The sequence below is a fragment of the Rhinolophus hipposideros genome, assembly GCF_964194185.1.
Source record: "Rhinolophus hipposideros genome assembly, chromosome: 12".
In the NCBI taxonomy this organism is placed as follows: domain Eukaryota; kingdom Metazoa; phylum Chordata; class Mammalia; order Chiroptera; family Rhinolophidae; genus Rhinolophus; species Rhinolophus hipposideros.
In genome coordinates this window covers 59,588,510-59,605,720 of record NC_138058.1, presented here as the reverse complement: position 1 = coordinate 59,605,720, position 17,211 = coordinate 59,588,510, and the positions used below count along the sequence as shown (strand labels likewise).

Sequence of the window (17,211 nt, the reverse complement as noted above, 5' to 3'; positions counted from 1 at the left end):
TTTGGGTGCCAGGAGGACTGCAGGAGGAGGGGAGCTTGAATGGAGATATGGAAGAACTGCTGGACTGAGACCATTCTTTCCTACCTTGTAGACACTCATCCTCCTTTGTGCTCTGCTCAGCTGTTGCTGTTGCTGCTGCTGCTGCTGTTTTTGCTGTGGAGCACTTAAGCCACCTGAGGAGGTAGCGAGCAGAAAATTCCAGCAGAATGTCCAAAATCAGCCTTCGAGATCAGGTGAGAACCATAGACAGGGACTGAGGTAAGAGCTGGGTTAGGAATGAAATAAATGGTTGGGGATGAAACTGAACCCCTAAATATGAGAGTCTCAAGTTGGTATTGGGGCAAAGTGAAGAAAGAGAAGGGGAGACGCTTAGTTTCTGAGGTTTATGCCACAAACTGACAGCTTGAATGTAATGGCCTCTCGTGACTGTTAAGCTAAGAATGGCTGAGAGAGTGTGCCTCGAAAAGGCGGTAGTTGAAGACAAGCTAGAGGATGTTGTTTACTGCAGTTACTCAAAAGGAAAATGAAGTGTCTGAGATTATCCCCCTGCAGCTAAATGGTAAAATGTGAATTGACTGACGTTCACAGCAGTGCCACCTAGTGATGCTAACGTGTAACTGCAAGGTAACGGTTTTCTCGCCAGGAGGCTAAAATACTGTTACTCAATGTTTGTATATATATGTTTTTCAAATTCCATCATAGGAAACCAAGGAAATGTTAGAGAGGAAGACAATAATAGTGAAGATTAATATTAAAAGATGAAGAAGAGTGAGGTATGAAAACTGAAATGTAGCAATGATTAAAGGATAAGAAAAGAATATACACTAACTGCAGATGAGTCAATCATTAGTGGAAAGTTTATATCCTTACGGTATGCACTACAGGTGTTTATGTCTTTACCAATAGGGGGTTTGCCTTACATTCCGGATGCTCATTCATTCTGGTTAATAAGATGCCAACTTCTTCTGCCCCTAGGTGCTGACCCAGTGAAGGTGACTTCTGCTGCTGCGTCCCCTGAACAGGTTGACTAGAGGAGCAAGTAGCCCTGTCCTGACATTGACCTTGATTTACCCCTCTTCTTATAAGAATCCCAACTTTAGAAGGATGCCGTCTCTGTCTCATCCTGGGAATACAGGGTCGATCAGCTACTCTTCTTTTTAGCTCCAGTCTCAATTTTAATCTGTTAGAGAGCAGACCTCCCATCCCTACCCTCAGACAGTGAAGACAGACTTTTTCCAAGCATCCTTTTTCCTGTGTCTTCCTTGGGATTTGAGTCAATGTCAGGTGGGGGGTCGGGTCTCTGAGTCACTTGTGATGTTTCCACCAAGATCCGGGGCAGGGTGGATCCCATCCCAGAGCTGTGGAACCAGCTAACCCTCCTCTGTTGCAACTCTGTGTACCAAGAGCTCTTAGCATCAGCCTCATTTCTAAGCCAGCACACCTTTCTGGGGCTGGTCTCACCTTCTTCTGGTGCCCATACACTTGGCATTGCCAGCCTCATTCCATGCCACCATGAGTGAGCTTAGCATGGGTTCTGTGGGTTGACTGAAGTTCACACATCAGTGCCTGTTTGCCTCCTTTTTTTTCTTTTTACCACATCTTACGCAGGCTGATCACTATATATTTTGTTTTAAAAATAGGGTCATGAAACATATGATACAAAAAAGATTGTACTTTTAGAGACCCTTTCCCCACTCACGCCTCTTTGCACTGCCTGTTTGGTATCCTCTGTGCACCACGTATTTGCTGCCCACCCAGGTCCGGAGCCTACTAACTCCTCACACTTCCCTTTCCTGACTGGGAGAAGGGCTAAGGAACGTAAATAAATAAAAGAGCTTTTGTCCAATCCCAGTGCATACATGGGGCCCCCAAAAGACAAATTATGCCTGGGATAGAGAAAAAGGCCTGTAGGAAAAAAAGATAGAGGAGAGCTCACCTCTGAGCCCAGTCTGCCTTGGAGAGCGGGAGTGCACAACTGTGGACTCGGGGCTGAGGCTGTCCGGAGCCTCGTGCTCATGTCAGTGCCCTCAGATTTCCCTGGAGACCAATTCCCCCGGTGCTCAAAATAGGTCCCTGGCATTCAGGTCCTTTCTGCCCAGCTCAGCTTCTCTCAATTTCCTGACAAATCTCAAGTCCTTGGGGTGGCTCCAGTGATGTGTTTCTGGACCAGAGTCCCACACTTTCTCAGGGGCATGCTCATGAGGTCGTCCCTGGCACAACTGCCAGCTCTAGCATTCTGAGCTTCTTTTCCTTGGGTGATCTAAGAAAGTTCTAGGTGAGAACAAAAGTGGACCAGAAGTGTTGGTCCAGAGCCTCTCTCTCTAGTTGCTGGTGCTCCTGTACTGAATCAAGGGGTTCAGACGAAGAGGGCCACTGGCTAATCCTTGGAGGCAGACATTTTCAATGACTATCTGTAGGTCTGGCAAGATCTGTCCTTCCACCTTGAGCCATGTATGCCGATTGACTGTGTCATGCCGTTTGACTCTGTGCCACTGCCCTCAAAGAAGGGCCCGAACCAGATGATGGGGATCAGGAGGGCACAGGAGCCTTCTGAGTGAGAGAAGGGGTGAGAGCCCAATACCTTTGCTGGCCCACCTTTCACCATGAGCAGTCAAGCTCACCCCTGCTCTTGCTCAAGAGAGTCACCCATTCCTGAGTGAGTCAGGGTCACTCACTCGGTGACAGCTGTGGCTCGCCTTACATGAGCTAAATTGGGAGTTGGAATGTCACACAGATGCCCCTTGTTCCCCACCCCCACGTTAAAATTAATCTCCTCTCTGGGGAGTGAGGAACAAACAGTGCTGCCCATAGAGTGCACACTAGTCGTTTGGGGAACAAAGGAAGAAATTTCCAGGGACAGAATCACTCAGGGAGTGAGGGATCGAGAAAGCTGCATGTGCCTGGCTGGGGTATAGAGCAAAGAAGAGAGAGACAAGAAGTGTCTGAAAGTGGCTGCCTAAGGACAAGGCGAATCGTCAGAGAAAGGGACGGGAGAGATAACAGAGCTATTTCAAGAGTGAGCAACAAAAGGGAACACAAGAATCCACAGACTGTGTAAAGTAGAAGAGGAAGGGTTCCAAGGCAGTGAGGGAAGGCCAGGACAGGGCCCAGGCCAGGGTAGGCACGATCGCTGAGGGGATGAACTTCACAGTGGGTTTCAAGCCGCTGCTCGGGGATGCACACAGCATGGACAACCTGGAGAAGCAGCTCATCTGCCCCATCTGCCTGGAGATGTTCTCCAAACCTGTGGTGATCCTGCCCTGCCAGCACAACCTGTGCCGCAAGTGTGCCAACGACGTGTTCCAGGTAGGCCGGGGCAGGGCCAGGCGAAGCAGTGCAGACCTGTGGGAGACTTGTCATCAGGGCAGAGCTGAGCTCCCCGGTGATGGGCAGCATGCTCCATGAGGTGGTGGTGCCGTCCTGGCTGAAGGGCAGAAGGAGAGCTGGAGGCTTAGCACATCCCAAAGTAAGCGTGAGTCAGCAGCTGCTCCGCAGGCTGGAGAGGACAGGCTGCGCGTGGACAGCAGCTGGAGTGCTGGTCTCCGCAGAGGGAAGAAGACCCCTAGAACCCGGGAGAGAGGCGATCCTCCCCAGGCTGTGTAACAGTCCGCTAGAGTACATTCCAGTTCGGAGTTTCAGATTTTGAGAACATTACAGAAAATCTGGAGAAAATAGCATTGAGATAATGAAACATTAAAAAAGAAACCCTGTGAGAAAGGTCCATGATGACAGTGAAACTATCTGTATTTAAGGCAAAGCTCAGCGCATCCATCTTTTGGGGGCAGAATTAGACAGTGGGCAGGAGACTGGGAATCCTGCCCAACTAAACTTCACACCTGTGCGCCACTCCAGACTAGTCAGTAAGGGGGCCTGCGGTCATTTAAAATCAGAGAGAGGTCATTTAAGCAGAGAGAAGGCAGAGAAGAAATTTTATGTCCCAGAAATGCAACCAGTTTGGGTCGACATGTGGTCACGGGACAAAGCAGAACTAATCAAGTTCATAGATATCATTTTAGCTACTGGTTTCATGAAGAAAAGCAGCATAAGCCAGAATGGTTTACAAAAGGGCTTTCTTGCTTGCCCTGTGCCACAGGTGTAGGTTCTAGTAATCTACAAAATGGGACAAACTTCAGTGAGAGTAAGGGGAAAAGACACACACACACACACACACACACACTCCTTGCAAATAAAGTAAAAACTCTGAATAGATCAGAGCTGGCTGGCTCAGTAGGCATGGCTGCTATAAGGAACATCGTGAACATTCATTTCTTCATCTTATCAGAAATTAGGAGGAAATGTGTTGAACACAAGTGATTTTTAACTTCACCAAGAAAATGCTTCGTTTTAAGTTCTTGGGGGCAGCATGTTTGGGAAGAAGCAATGGGCTCATTGTCAGGCCATCCCTCAGCCGTGCCTGGGACCCACCTTTTGTCTGCCTGCCGTCTGCCATCCTTACTAAGTACCAGGCCCCTGGTCCTTCCTGCCATCTTCCCATCGAGACCCATTCCCAACTCCTATTCCACTACGAGAATATTTGGCTCCAGAATATCTCAGAGCCAGTGATTTTCCCTCTCTGGGGGCCTAGAATAACTGTTACGCTGGCTTACCCTGGGCATCAAGTCATGTACGAGAGCCTATGCTTTGCCCACCATCTTGGTTTCTCCCTTGGTCTAAGACACTCTCTGAACATCAGGCTGAGATGCCTGGGACAGAATGGCAAAAAGATTGTGCCACCCCATCTCAGGAATTTGTAGTGAAACATCTTTTTATTAGAGCCTGAAATGTGGGACAGCAAAGAGAAGTTTTGAAAAAGAAGATAATGTGTCTTATAAAACAACAGAATATTAAAATGAAAGGCACACAGTATCGTCGGGCAGAGGGACCCAGGGACAGGAGTCTAGAAGATGTGTGAGTGACTTCCCTTGTCCAAGCCAGCCCTCAGCACTCAGGCATACTTACTTTGGTTCCTTGATTCTGTGGAATATTGGCCTGGAGCCTGAGAGACCTGGCGAGGCTTTGGGTCAAACCCTGTGCAGAATGTTTGGGAGGCAGCATGAGTCCCAGGGCTTTGGGATGGTTCTACGGATCTTTTCAAGTACAGAGCACCCCTGGGCCCTCCAAGGAGAGAAGAGTGAACAGCTCATTTCCTTGCTGCTTTATTTGGGCTGGCCTGGTGGGAGGCTGACCTAGTTCTTTAGCTGTACTTGTGTATACATCTCAGTCGATCTCCTTCTGAAAGATGAGCATATTTAGTTTTTTCACACATTGCCTCCACATTTTGACAACTCTAGACATAATCAGATTGTCTGTTTTCTAAGTTTGGGGACAAGAATAGGACTTTTGGTTCCTCTATCTTCAAACCACTTAGCAAGAATACCCTTAGAACATCACCTAGAAAGTTAACAGGACTTATACAAGTGATACCAGTATATTACACACACACACACACACACACACACTTTTTTCCAAACAGTATAGGAGTTTATATCATGAAAAGTGAATCTTCACCTCACGTGCTCAATTCCGTTCTCCAGATGGAGGTTGGAAAGTTCTCCAACTTTCTTGGGTAGCCTTCCAGAAATTTTCCGGGGATAGGCATGTGTGTGTGTGTACACATAGATTTAAACTAGACTCATTATCCTACACCTGCCTTTGTTCACTTACTCTTTCTTGGCAGTTGTTCCATATCCACATTCAGATCTGTGTTTTCCTTTTTCAATGTCTGGATAGTGTTCCATTGTTATGAGTGGACCACAGTCTATTTAATCAGTCCTCTAAAACATTTAGATGGTGTCATGCAGGGTGTCATGCGGGGTCTCTGGTCCTACTCCCCCACAAGAACGCAGGACATGGTGAGGCCAAAAAGGAACACCCACGGAGCCACAGATAGGGGAGTCAGACCACTATATTCTCGCTGGCAGCCAGGCGAGACACACGAAGCAGGATCCACACGATCCGCAATCCGCCATCCACTTCTCTGCCTGCCAACCAACCTCACTTGCTAACTGCAATGCGCCTCTCTGCAATCCCCAATCCCCAATCCACGCCTGCTAGCTTAGCCACGGCAGTTGTATCAGTGGCTAATGGCTAACCGGTAACAGCTGATGGCCAACTAGTCACAGCTGATGGCCATCTACTACCCAAGCCAGCACCCTTCCACTTGAGGATTAGAGCCTGGAAACTGCTCTCTGGGACTCTGTCCCCACAGATGGTGTCCAGTGTTTTTCTGTCCTAAGAACTGCTGTGATGGACAAACAACAATTTTGGTGAATTGTGATTTTTATAACATCAGGTAAACTAGAGAGCCAGGAAGCAAAATTTGAAAAGTTAAAACATGTAATTGAAAATGTTGGCCAGTATTAAGGGTTTGGGAAGAAGTCATCCATAATTCTACCTCCCCAACACAATTATTTCCATGTTTGCATATTACTTTCAAGTCTTTGTCCGCATACATCTTTTTACATAGTTGCCATCACAATTTAACATATTTTCTTTAAAGCTGTAATGTCTCTCTCTCTCCCTCTCTCTGTCTCTCTGTCTCTTTCTCGTTCTGAGTTTAAACTGAATAAAACACCAAAACACCATATTAACCCTCTTTAATTTCTCCTTCCCTCTTTCCCCACACTGCACCCACTCAGATACCAATCCTTTTGATTAGAAGAAAGCTGTTGGTGTGGTAATTTGACACAAACATGTTCCCATGTGTTTCTGTATTTGTAAACTCTATTCACTCCCGAAGCAAGCCTTCCGTTTATTTTTATACTTGCCCCCACTTCACTGTGGACACTTGGTTATGAGCTGCAACCTGTTGTCATTTAACACACAACCAGAAGGCCTTGTAAGAAGATTGTTCAGGAACAGCTTTTCTGGAGGATGTCCATTTAGGGCGAGATTTACAGAGATGGGAATAGCAAGAAAGGGGCTTCTTCAATAATAAAGGTCAGTCTGGGAAAGAGATGACCTCTGTTTCACTCCACCCTGAATTCCGTTCTTTATCAGTTCATTTTTAGGACCTGTTGTCATCAAATACAGGCCTGCCAGGGAAAATCCTACACAGCCTACCTCCTCGGCCACTTCCACCTGCTGCTGAGGGCACCAGGCCCTCCCTAGCCTAATCTTGGCAAGGTCGTCTTTCCAAGAAATTGATTCATTGAAATTTTGTGAATTGCACTAACCTTGAAGCAGGGTTAGGGTTCTTACTGACTTTAGGTAAGAAATTTGGTTTAGTGGGGGATGAAAACCTAGACTGAGAATTAGCATTCCTGGGTTCTCCTCCCACCAGTTTCTTCCTTAATTTGCCGTATGATGTAACTCAGGCTATTTCACCCCTGCAAGCCTTTCACACACACACACACACACACACACACACACACACAGAGATTAAAAGGATGTTTTAAACTGATCTTTAACATCCTTGTAATTCTAGCAATCTGATTTCATAAGTTCAAGCAATGTTATTATGGATTTCCATTTTTTAAGGGCTTTCCATTCTGTTGCTAGTATCTTAATTTGACTCATTGTTCTGCTTATCAATCTTTCTTTTAGCCAGCCTCCTTTCACGTACCCATTGTGCCAGGCTGTTTGCTAGGTTTTGTCAGGCAGAGCTAGCCCTCCACTCAAAATCACTCTCCCACCCACAATTTAGCTATTGCCAACACGTGATTCTTCTAAGGCTCTTAAACTATTCTCCAAATGTTTGGTCTTCTGCCCACCATTTTCCCATGGTTTCTCTAGTATATTCTGAGGGTCTGGCTCAGAGGACTTGCATGGACCCCTTCATCTTTGGCCAGGCCACCAGTTTAGGGGAGACAGCTTCCAACACTCCTCTTACTCTGACTTCCTGGCCAATATCCCAAATCAGCATCCCTCTGGATAGCCAGAGAAGAGGGAAAACATTCTGAGATAAATGTAGATTTGATAGAATAACTGCATTCACAGAGCATCTTTCTAGATGGAACATTTCTATTAGATGCTATGGAAAGTTACAAAGGAATGAAAAGAGAGACAGCTCATGGCATGTATGCGACCTAAAAGCCTTGAACATAGCGTAGAATTAAGTTCCATGTATTTATTCCATTCCATTTTATCCTTCACAATGAAGAAAGAACAGTTATTTCATGTCCTGTTGTTCTGTGTGGTCAGATATTTTTAAAGTCTAGATTAGTTAACAACCCTTTGAGCAGTGCTTTATAATTTATAAAGAAACTTCACTACATGATTCCATCTGAGTTAGAGAGAATAGACATTGTTGCTATTTTATAGGGAGAACACAGAAAACAGGCTACAGTCACACCAACAAGGAGATAGAGTAGGGACATACATCTAGGTGTTTTGTTTCAGAGAGTGATGGAATGTCATCTACACATCACATCATTGGCACATGAAATTACACTTTATGGGGCTGACTCTCTTGTTTACACAATCTTACAATGTGAGATTAAAGGAAAGAACACAGACATTTATATGTATGATAAAACCCATCAGTTATTTCTTAATTTTGAAATAGATAAACAGAAGCAAAAACTGGAATTTTGCTCACTGGATATTAGCTAAGAGCTCTTTAGCCCAATGTGAAACTACCAGCTATGGAGATGTAGTAAGGAGGTTGCCATTTATACCTTATAAAATTCCTATTTGTGCTGAGACTATCTAGGGACTTACAATCAGGGCAGGAAATAATCTCTTTGTGTGCCATGGGCCCCTTTGTCAGTTTGTGATACCTGTGGAGTGTGTGTATGTGTGTGTGTGTGTGTGTGTGTGTGTGTTAAGAACAATGTTTTTAAATGCATAAGATATAATACATATGATTACAAAGAAAACCAATTGCATTTGAATACAGCATGTATTATCATGCATTCTCAATGGGGGTGACATCGCCCCAAGTGCATCTGTGGTATTAACATTTTTTATTGTGATTTTATATTTTAATTTTTATTTATTTTTTACTTTCAGGTAAAACTTTTTCACCCAGCTGTAATGAAGTACAAATTGACAAAAATTATATATCTGTAAGGTACATCATGATAATTTGATTTATGCATACATTGTGAAATGATTACCACAATCAAGCTAGTTAACACTTCCAGCAGCTCATATAGTTACCATTATGTTTGTGTGTGTGTGAGTGTGTGTGTCATCCACTACTCTGTTTATAAATGCAAAATACACACTATAGTAGTATTGATCATAATCACCATGCTGTACATTAAAGTCCTAGAACTTATTAATTTTATGACTGAAAGTTTGTACCCTTTGACCAACATTTTCCCATTTCTCCTCTGGCAACCACCTTTCTACTCTGCTTCTATGAGTTTGACATTTTTAGATTTGTGGTATTAAAATTTCATGGGGAGGGGGGCAGCCAGTTAGCTACACTGGTTAGAGCATAGTGCTCTTAACAGCAAAGTTGTTGGTTCGATCCCCACATGGGCCACTGTGAAATGCACCCTCCACAACTAGATTGAAACAACTACTAGACTTGGAGCTGATGGTTCCTGGAAAAGCACACTTAAAATAAAGAAAAGTTTTTTAAAAAATTAAAAAACAAATGTAAAAACAAAATTTAATGGGGAGGGATTAGATAGTAGGAGGGAAATGTCTAAAAAGCCTCCTGGAAGGGACAGTAATGAAAAAAAGCTTGAGAAACATGGAATATAATTATCAAAATTACAGCATGTCTGAAAAAGTAATATATATGCTTTTTGATTAACATATTAAATGAAATTGAACAGTGGCCTAATAACTACTATAGCTTAGAAGTAGAGACAAGAGTAAATTATTTTTGAGATTTGATTAACAAGTGTAATGTGATATGAAAATACCTGTGATTTTCTACTAAAGTTACTGTGGTTTGTCACCTTCTTATTCGAGGAAAATGTCTGATTTCTGCTAGAGGTTAGTGAAAATAAAGATGTAATTTCGTTTTCCCATCCAGGTTCACAGAACTAGTCGTGGATCTTTGGGGGCTGTGGTCCCCAGGTTATGTACTCCTGCATTACTGGCAGCAGTAATCCCTAAGCATGCAGGCTTGAAATGTCAGAATTGTCTTGGACTCCTTCTTCTCCTCACAACCCACCCACATCCAGGTGACTGGCCAGGCCTACTGATTCCATCTCCGCATCCCTAGTCTTTCCATGATTGCTACCACTCTCTCAGGGCAGGCACGTGACTTGCATTGATGATGGCAATTGGGCTGCGCCTTTGGCCTCTCTCTCTCCTCCCATCTGTCCAAATCACCTCTGTGAGAATAATATTCACTCCCATTTTCTCTCCCATTTTAGAAACCTTGTCTACAAAATTAAGTTCAGATCCTTACTTTTGGATGTAAAGCCTTCCATGATTTTACTACAATTTTAAAAGTTTAAGGAAAAAAAAAGCCCTTTATGGGGACCATGGAGGTCCTTTCTAGCCTCCTTCTTGACTCCCCTATTAGTAACCTAAATTCCTATAGTTTCTCTGGCCTCCTGAAACTCTGTCCTATCTACCATCTCCTGTTACCTGTCTAGCCTGTCTTCAAATGGTATCTTCTTAAACATCTCCTCCCTTGAACTAAGGGTTCTTTATGGTTCTCTTCAGTAGTGTTTTACCAAGTTGGCTCTTATGGCACTCTAGCGCCCCCTTTTCTCTCACTGGAAGGAGGAGGAGGAGGAACGAAGGAATCGCCCACAATTCAATTTTATCATTCAGGGACAAATTACTGCAAAAATAGTTAATTTTTATTTCATGCATTTTATAAAGTATCCATGGTCTATACAGAGAAATCTGGGCAATGTGGATGAATACAGATGAGATATTTTTAAAACCACCTCATCACTCATTTCAAAATTGGGATCCTACTGCTTATATAGATTTATCCTGCTTTTTTCATTTAAAATGATGACAAAAGTATCTCCCCATGTTATTAATAACTGTTCAAGATAGGCACATAATTCTATTAATAACTCATTTAATCCTTCCTCTATTGTGAAATAACCAGTATGTTTATTCTTAAAAAGCAATTTTATTGTTTATTCTGATAACAAAAATAATACCGATGTATTATATAAAATTCAAACCTCATAAACAATACAAATTACAGACTGTAAATTCATCTAAACACACTAGGACTATTTCAGAGGAGATATAACTGCTTATATCAGACAGGAAGAGAGTGCTCCAGTGACAGCTAGGGCGAGGCACAAACAATAAAGATACTGAGTTACAAAGTTAAACAGAAAGATAGTGTCTACCAGGTATGGAGAAGGCTGTTATTAAAATCACCCTTCCCTCCTCTCACAGGCAAATCCACACAGGTCATGGTATATAAAATTCTTACCATAATTATATCAATTAAGGCTCAGTGCTCAGAGAATGTCAGCCCTTGAAAGGACCTAGTACTAAGTTCAAATCCCTCTTTTTAGATTTGGGGAAATTGGAACGTGTGAGAAAATACTTTTGCAAAGTCATATATAGCAAATCCAAAACCAGTACTACTTTCCCTATATTGTGCTGCATTAAATGTGCTCTGTTAGTATATAGAGATGTTACCAAGAAGAGGTAACAACTTTATCCACATATCCAGTACCCATAACTTTCTCAAGGTAACCACCTTTGCAAAAGGTTTGGGACACAAGACAGACAAGTTTAATTAAGCAAGGGAGTCAGAAAAGGGTTAGAGCAAACTTCCCAAACTTCATTCTCATTTCAGCTTCCTGACTTCTGCCATAGCTATGTACCACCTGTACTATGATTTAATATTTCTATTTAAAAGGATTCACTATTTTTTTAATTGGGGAATATATTGGGGAACAGTATGTTTTTCTAGGCCCCACCATCTCCAAGTCAAGTCATTGTCCTTCAATCTAGTTGTGGAGGGCGCAGCTCAGCTCCAAGTCCAGTCACTGTTTTTTTTTTTCAATCTAGTTGCGGGCGGCACAGCCCATCTTCCCATGAAGGAATTGAACCGGCGACCCTGTTGGTAAGAGCTCACACTCTAACCAACTGAGCCATCCGGTCGCCCAAAAGGATTCACTTCTAAAGCTTAAATATTTACTTTCTTCATTCTAAATGACAAAATCCATGAAAAATCACCAGTGTTAATCGTTGGTAGTTTTTTCTAACATGCGTTTAAAAACAGACATAAAAAAATTTAAATGTCCATCTTCATACCCCCTAAAATCTTCATGCTTGTCATCAGTGTGTATATCGTATTTTGGGTAACACTGAGTCAGCACATGGGTAGCAGCATGAGGGCCTCGAAGCAACAGAAGTGTTGTGCCATGAGGTAGAGGGCCCTGGACAATCCAAAAGATAAACTTTACTATTTTATTTCTAGTCAGATTTAGCCCTCGTACCAAAAGGCACATGTATATATTGTCCAGAGACTAGCAAAGGAAGTGGGATGGGTAGTTGGGTGGGTGGGAGAAATGTTGGCTGAAGCAGTCACAGAAAGGAAAGGACGATCTGGAGGTTAAGAGGAAAGCCAGCCAGCCAGAGGTACGATAATGGCAGGAGGACTTGAGGTTTGGAAAAGGGAGGGGACTATAGGACCAGGGAATGAACGGGAAAGCTGTGCTCAGCTATGGCGTCTGCTCCAGCCCTTGGCCAAATTGTGAAGATGGCAGAGTTACAAGCCTTCCCCACCACCTGCCCTGTGTGCTCTCAAGCTCCCAAGAAAGGTCCTGTTCTAACCAAGGATTTCAGGTGGACTGCCTGAGTATTGATTGCGACTCAGGTCCCTGGGTCCCGGGAGGATGGTATATTGATTAGACAATGGGATGAGCTGCTAAAGGAATTTCTTTGCAGGTGGGGAAGTGGTGACGAGGTAGTGTGTCTCCCTAGTCCACCTCGAGTCAATGCCTGACGTCAGTCCTGGTAGTGAGGAGTCTGAAGTAGGACCTTTGGCCAAGACAGCCCAACAAGTCCCGATTACTTTCTAAAACATTTTTCTTTCTGAATATTGTGCTAAAATGTATCATCTTAACCATTTTTAAGCACATAGTTCAGTGCCATTAAGAATATCCACACTAGGGGCCGGCCCGGTGGCTCAGGCGGTTGGAGCTCCGTGCTCCTAACGCCGAAGGCTGCCGGTTCGATTCCCACATGGGCCAGTGGGTTCTCAACCACAAGGTTGCTGGTTTGATTCCTCGACTCCTACAAGGGATGGTGGGCTGTGGCCCCTGCAACTAACAATGGCAACTGGACGTGGAGCTGAGCTGTGTCCTCCACAACTAAGATTGAAAGGACAACTTGACTTGGAAAAAGTCCTAGAAATACACACTGTTCCTCAATAAAGTCCTGTTTCCCTTCCCCAATAAAATCTTAAAAAAAAAAAAAAATCCACACTACTGTGCAACCATCACCCCATCCATTCCAGAACTTTTACATCTTCCCAGATTGAAACTCTGTCCATATCAAACAATAAGTCTCCATTCTCCCTCTCCCCCAGGCCCTGGCGACCACCATTCTACTTTGTCTTTATGAATTTGAATATTCCAGGTACCTCACGTAAGAGGGATCATATAATATTTGTTCTTTTGTATCTGGCTTATTTCACTTAGCATATGTCTTTAAGCTTGGTCTATATTGTAGCATGTCCTTCTGATAACTTTTATCTCTGTTATTTTCTACTACAATCGATGTGACTTTTATCAGTATAGATTGTACTTCCAACTGTGTCAAATGTGAACTTTGCTTCTGTGTTGATAATATATTTTACTCGATTTCTTTCCTTAATTCTGCCAGCTCACTTTTCTTCTCCAGCTTTGATCATTTATATCTCTTCTTTAATCAAAGAGACTGTTTTCTTTAAAAAATGTTAGATTGAAGTTGTATTTTTTCTTGGAGCAATTTGTCTTCCAAAGAGTATTCTACATCTGTCCCTTGCCTGTCATGCTCTCTTTTTCCTATCCTTTTTGTATTTTGTTGGCTTGTATCTCCTATTGGATCCCTTCTGCTTACCACTCCTGTTTGAATAGGGGTAGTTTTATCTGGTGCTGAAAGTGAATTCCTTACGTGATGTTCCATTTACCTTGGCTTTCTTCCAATGTTATCTTAAATGTAAACTGCCTAGCTGGGCGTTATCACTGGTTTGCAATCTCTGTTTAGTTCTTTGGCTTCTTTGGTGAACCAGAGAGGTATGACCTGGATTAGTAAGCAGTTGAGTGTCTCAATTTGGTTATGCTGTTCCAGAATATTTTTCACCCAGAATCTGATGAAATATCCACCCTGTGCTCATGCATAGATCCGTGGGAGGAGGTCCCCTGAGATTTGAGCTATTCCCTCTCCTTTTCATAGACAAGCCAGACATGCTGCTTGCAGTCGAGGCCTCCATGGCACACAGGCTTGCCATTTGTTTATCTCTGCTCACATAACTTCAATCCACAGTTGAATTTTAGGCTGTTGTTTCTTTCCTTTGTGAAGGGCTGCTGTTGGGTCCTTCATGACTTTTACTAAAATCTGTTTTACCTGAGAATGAGAGAGACGAATGTTGTATCTGACAATGTAGTCTAGTGATTACTAGAATGGACTCTGGAGCCAGCGTGCCTGAGTTAAAATATGGGCTCTGTCATCTATTAGCTGATGACAATGTGCCGTTTATTGAAGTTGTCTGGGCTACAATTTCCTATCTTTGAAATGGGGCTAATAGTAGTACCTGCTACATAGAGTTGATATGAGGACTAAATGAGTTAACATAAATAAAAGAACTTAGAGCAAAGCCTGGCATAAAGTATATGCTCAATAGATGTTAGCCAACTGTCATTATATTTCTTGTAGTCTAAGAGAGAGGGTAAATGTTTATTTATTTCCTCCACCATCTGTACAAGAAATTTTTGAGAATTCATTTCAATGATGTCTGGAAAGCCCACCGTGCTTGATGTATAATGGGCCCTCAAAACATGTGTTGAATGTTAAATAATGAGTATAGAGGAAGGGTGCAGTGAGGGAGGGAGATAGAGAGAGACTACGCATGAGTTTGTCTTTGCTCTGGGCTAAGGCTTTGGAAGATGCCCTTTCCTCCCATTCAAACATTTACTGAGTGCCTTTGTAGGCTTGCCACCAGCACCTCAAAGAGAAGCAAATCCCGGAAGGAGCTTGCAGGCTTAGAGTTCTCCCAACACCTCCTTACTCACTTGGATTCTAAATATTGAAAGGTAATTGTACTAAGCAAACAAAAGCCCAGTGATCTTACACTTTAACCCACCCTAAACTCAACTAAACAATATTCATATAATTCTAGTGACTGAGAAAGAAAGATACACCAACACAGCCCTGGATAATGTCGACTGCCCAAAATAACTCCCCAGCAAATCCACCAAAAGGACAGTTTATTCGGGAAAAGAAAAAGAAACGAGACCACTCCAGCAATGTGTGAACACCTCAGGCCAGAGCTCCAATCAGGCGCACACATGCAAAAAGAGAGTATTCCCAAGATGGCCTCTATATTTATTTGAATAAATACATATTTATTTGAACTCCCCTGGAAGTTACCACAAAGTTTAACAGGAAGTCAGGACTAGAGAGTTAACAAGGGGCCCAGTTCCTCCCATAGTCCTCCCAGCTCATCAATCATCTTGAGATGCCAGTTCACTTTTATCAATAATCTCAAACAAATTTGTTCCAGCTTTATAATGGGCTAAAATGTTATCTTCTTATAATTCTCAAGAAATCCCCCCCCAAAAGTGATCTTTCTGACATGCCAGTCACTCCCCCCAAGATAGGCTGTCCACTTCACAACAGGGCCACATTTCCTGCCTTGCCTACTTCTCTTGCTACCAAAGAAAGGATCAACCAAGACTCTGGACTTGGACGCCCTCTCGGTGTTAATAGGGTGCTGCTGCACACATATGGGGGTGCTTCCAGGTGATGTATAACATCAGGATTTGGAGAATTATGGAACCCAATTACAGGAAATACATTTAAATATACAAAGTCACAGGTGACTACTCTCTCCATTACTCTCTAGGAGTGCATGGTCTTCCAGCCAGTTTGGATTAGTTTCTGCTGCAAGTGACAGAAAACCCAAAATAACAATGGCTTCAAGAAGATAAAAACTTGTTTTTTTCTCTCAAGTGGAAGTATGGGTGGGCAGTCCAGGATGGCCTCATCAGAGACTCACTCTTTTTATCTTGCGGCCATTCTCAACATGTGGCTACCTCCTGGCTCAAGATGGCTGCTTAACTTGAGCCATTCCATCTTCATTCCAGTCAGCAGAAAGGAGAGAAGAGGAGTAGGCCATGCCCCTCCCATTGAAGGTATAGCAGTCTTCACTTAACATCATCGAAAGGTTCTGTAACTTTAAGTGAAATACGTATACCAAAACCAATTTTACTGTAGCTAATCGATGTGAACAAGTTAAGTTCCTGTGACATCTCATCAACGTTATTTAAGGACCTGTACACTTCCTAGAAATGGCACAAAACATTTCTATCCCTAACATTTCTAGGGAGATTTGAACACGTGGCCTTTATTTCATGTGTCTTGCTAAAATCTCAGGGGCTCTACTATTTAAGAAGAAGAAGTGAATATCAAGGAACGACAAGCAGCCTCTACCAGTATTTCATGCCTGCTGCTCTCCACAATTGATTCTTTTCTCTGCAGACCAGCCTTCTCTGTTCATAGTTTCTGACCCCTCACACTTTCTGCTTCCACTTGTAGGAGACTTTGGGTGGCCACAATGTCAGCTCTTAGCTCAACTCGACAGGTTTTATTCATTTCCAAAGCAGCACATGATCTAGCCACCTCAGGTTCTGTGTCTCAATTCCACGTTCCTAGAGAGAAAGTTGGATTTGTCCTGCTTGGGTCAGGCAATCACCTCTTAACTCTGAGCCAATAAGCTGTGGCCTGGGGCGGGGCTCTCTCTTTTAGGATGGGATGAAGCAAGTTCTCTAAGAGGGGTAAGTGGGAGGAAGTGGTGAGCCCCTCTGGTAAATCCTCCTTCTGGGCTTGCTCCTTCTCGATGTGGTTGTGGGTTTGCTGTCCTTAGGGCAGAGCTGCATTTTTTCATGTCTCATCCTCAGAGCCCAGTATTAGAATAAATAATCCAATTTAGTCCTTAATTTTACAGAGATTGAATGTTTGCCCAAATTTACATAGCAGAACTGTGTCAGGGGCAGCCAGGACTCCTGATGCTCAGTCCCTGGAGTGATTTCCCAGCATTACCCCGCACAATGTGGCTCGTTTGCCCCATTGTTCAGCACTGTGTCTGCTTGTGCCCCTGCCCAAAGCTGCAGA

The 17,211-nt window shown here is 43.3% G+C and overlaps 1 protein-coding gene across 2 annotated transcripts in view; it reads left to right on the top strand.

The window, feature by feature from the left end:
• Nucleotides 1–2,517: 2,517 nt before the first annotated feature.
• The window catches only part of TRIM54 (tripartite motif containing 54), a 20,625-nt gene continuing 5,931 nt past the window's right edge, over nt 2,518–17,211 (top strand). Inside the window, exon 1 of one of the 2 annotated variants that reach the window (XM_081067911.1) lies at nt 2,518–3,306. In XM_081067911.1, coding sequence (XP_080924037.1) covers nt 3,139–3,306 — 168 coding nt within the window. In that variant the 5' untranslated portion in view covers nt 2,518–3,138. The remainder of the gene's footprint in view (nt 3,307–17,211) is intronic. The other variant, XM_081067912.1, reaches the window with a different exon arrangement.